Source organism: Lactuca sativa, chromosome 1 (genome assembly GCF_002870075.4).
Source record: "Lactuca sativa cultivar Salinas chromosome 1, Lsat_Salinas_v11, whole genome shotgun sequence".
Classification (NCBI taxonomy): domain Eukaryota; kingdom Viridiplantae; phylum Streptophyta; class Magnoliopsida; order Asterales; family Asteraceae; genus Lactuca; species Lactuca sativa.
Genome location: NC_056623.2, coordinates 84,915,309 through 84,918,833, shown reverse-complemented (window position 1 = coordinate 84,918,833; position 3,525 = coordinate 84,915,309). Strand labels below are relative to the sequence as shown.

Genomic DNA, 3,525 nt, shown 5'->3' with positions numbered 1-3,525 from the left:
ACTAATAGCTAACAATCTAACAGATTAACAGCTAATAGTGTCTTAACAACATACTTAACATAAGACTAACATGGACTAACGTCCGTTAAGTTATAATTCTAATATGCCCCGTCAAGATGGAACCGTAATGCTGTGAAGGACCATCTTGGATATGATTGGCTGCAATTTGAATCTAGGGAATGGCTTAGTTAAAATGCCAGCTAACTGATATTGAGTTTGAATAGGCATCAAACGAATAATTTTATCAATGATTTTATCACGTATGAAATGACAATCGATCTCGATATGCTTTGTGCGCTTGTGAAACGTTGGATTGGTTGCCAATTTGATTGCAGAATCATTGTCACAGTAAATCAAATAAGAAGTGACGACGGGAATCCAAAATCATGAAGTAAATGTCGCAACCAAATGAGTTCACTTGTTACAGCAGCAACAACTCGATACCTTGCTTCAGTGGATGAACGAGAAACAATAGTTTGTTTCTTAGATTTCCATGAAATCAACGATTCACCTAAGAAAACACAAAATCCAGTGACTGATCTACGAGTGTCAACACATCCTGCCCAATCCAAGCCACTAAAAGCTTTGAGCTGAAAAGAAGGTCTTGTAGAGAAAAATAATCCTTGACTCAGATTATGTTTAATGTATCTCAAAAGATGATGAACAGCTTGTAAATGTGGTTGTCTTTGTGTAGTTACAAACTGACTCAATCTATTCACAGCATAAGAGATATTTGGGTGTGTGATAGTGAGATACAATAGACGACCAATTAACCGTCTATATTGGGAAGGATCAGTAATAGGGTCACCTTCAAACTTGGAGCTTTTTAATTTTGGATCCATTGAATAATAAGTAGATTTTGATGCTAAAAAACCAGTATCTTGTAAGAGTTCAAGAGCATATTTTCGTTGACAAATGGAAATACCAGATTTTGACCATGCCACTTCAAGACCCAAAAACATTTTTAAATTTCCCAAGTCTTTAAGCTTGAATTGTTGACTGAGACTATGTTTCAAAGCATTAATGCCTTCTCTTGAAGCTCCAGTGATGACAATATCATCCACATATACTAGCAAAGCCACATAAGGGGAACCACTTCCTTTGTAGAATAAAGAATAATCAGCTTTAGATTGTGTAAAGCCTTTGGAAATTAGGAAAGATGATAACTTGGAATACTAATCGCGAGAAGCCTGTCGAAGATCATACAACGATTTATTTAGCTTGCAGACAAGAGGGGTAGAATGGGAATTTTTGTGATCAACTTTGTAGCCTTTTGGAATATCCATATAAACATCCTCTTCCAAATCACCATTTAGAAACGCATTATTTACATCTAGTTGTATCAATGGCTATGATTGTTGTGCAACTATGGCTAGTAACATCTTGACAGTGACAAGTTTGGCTACTGGTGAATATGTATCAAGAAAGTCAACACCTTCAAGCTGATTGAATCCTTTGGAAACTAGTCTTGCCTTATACCGCTCAATTGAAACATCTAATTTTTGTTTAATTTTGAATACCCACCTACAACCCAATGGTTTTCTATCATGAGGCAAAGGAACTACTTTCCATGTATCATTAACTTCCAAAGCAGTGAGTTCATCATTAATAGTATTTTGCCATTCAATTGACTTTATGGCTTCAGAATAAGATTTTGGTTCAAGTTGAGATGAAACATACAAGGTATTGTAACATCCGGATTCCCAGGTATATTATCTTATTCTTTTATTTTTGGAGGTTGTGAAGGGACTCGGCGAGTCGGTGCTTAGACTCGCCGAGTAGGGTCGCGGATTCTTATCCGGGTTCATGACTGGACTCGACGAGTCCATGCTGTTTAATGAAACCCTAATTTCCTGGGTTTGGGACCTATTTAAAGGCCCTTAGGGCCGTCATTTGCGGCTACCAAACCCCAAAGAGAAACCCTAAAGGAGCTAGAGCGTTTGTGAGAGGAAAGGAGCCATTTCTTGATCTTTGAACTTGATTCTTGCAAGAAAGAGGTGATTCCAGCTTAGAGGAGACCAAGGAGGTTGTGCATCTGTGGATTTCGAGCAAGAGACTTCATCTTTGAGGTATTATATCGCCCTTTTATCTGTTTTGTTGAAGGAATCCATAGATGTAGAGTTTTATGACCTTTATTGGAAGAAAATTATGAGGATATGGCCCTTAATCACTTTGAGACTTCAGATCTGGACCCATAGTGGTCTAAAGAGCTTATCTCAGCTTGCTTTATGTCGAGCTATGGAGGTGTTGAGCTAAAGATATTACTTTTAGGGCTAAATCACCAAGTGAAGCCTCCTAGACGCCCCATGAGTGTCAAGATTCGAACTTTACATGTTTATCAGGCTTGGGAAGGTCAGATCTATGGATCAAAGGAACAAATCTGACCTCAGGAGGCCATTTGAGTTTGTGCATGGCATGAACTCGCCGAGTCCAAGGGCATACTCGGCGAGTAGGGTTGGGGTTTCCCGTAAATCACTCAGTGAGTGGACTTGCCGCGTTGGGCGGATAACTCAGTGAGTCAGAGGGGGATTAGATGACTGGAGTTCAAAGCGGAACTCGCTGAGTTGATCTTGAGACTCGGCGAGTTGAGTCGGGGTGGCCCCGTGATTCATGCCAGGTGTGACTCGTCGAGTAAGGGGAGGAACTCGACGTGCCAAGCGAGACTAGAGAGTTAGTGGACACGTGTAGAATCGCCGAGTCGCCCAAGTGCACTTGACGAGTCGGGTCAAAGTTGACCATTGACTTTTGTTGACTTTTAGGATTTGGTCAACAATGTGGCCTTTGAGCCAAAAGAGGGGTAAAATGGTCTTTTGCCTTCTGAGGGTGCCAAGAGAGGGTTGAGTCTAGTCCCGAGAGTTATATTTATGAGAATATTTACTTTATGTGATTAGGCGGAGGCTAGATCATATTTCTACCGAGTCAGAGATTTACCGAGACATCTAAGGTGAGTCTTCTCATTATACTTTACCTAGTGTGGTACAGAGATATGTGACAGTGTATTTTAGAGTTATGTGCCAGTATATTTGCATGATTATTTATGTGTTGAGATTTATTGTGATATGTGATATGTGATATTCATGATTCAGAGTATACAGAGTAGGACCAATGGGTCCATAGAGTTAGGGCCAGAGGGCCCATAGAGAGTTGGGACTTGAAGGTTCCACTGAGACACATTGACCAGAGGGTCAACAGAGTTATAGCCTCGAGTGTCTAATATGTGTTAGAGTGGTATTTTAGGGAACTCACTAAGAAATTATGCTTACAGTGTTATATGTTGTGTTTCAAGTACTAGCGGTGATCGCGGGAAGGCGCCGACATGACTCGTACACACGCACAATGGAGTTCATATGTTTTGATCTTGGGGTTTTGTATTAAGATAATGATGATACAATGTTTTAAAATGTGGATGTGAATGAAATTATGTGGTTTTTAAGATGTGAAAAATTGTTTAAATTTTTATGGTGTTACAGGTATAAACTTTATGTGTTGATGAATGTTTGTCATATGAAATGCCATCTGATAAAG

General features: G+C 39.6%; 1 protein-coding gene across 1 annotated transcript; it reads right to left on the bottom strand.

The window, feature by feature from the left end:
* Positions 1-353: 353 nt before the first annotated feature.
* LOC122195236 (uncharacterized mitochondrial protein AtMg00810-like) lies at positions 354-962 on the bottom strand. The gene has a single exon (XM_042896822.1). The coding sequence runs from the start codon at positions 960-962 to the stop codon at positions 354-356; it is 609 nt and encodes a 202-aa protein (XP_042752756.1).
* Positions 963-3,525: the final 2,563 nt, after the last annotated feature.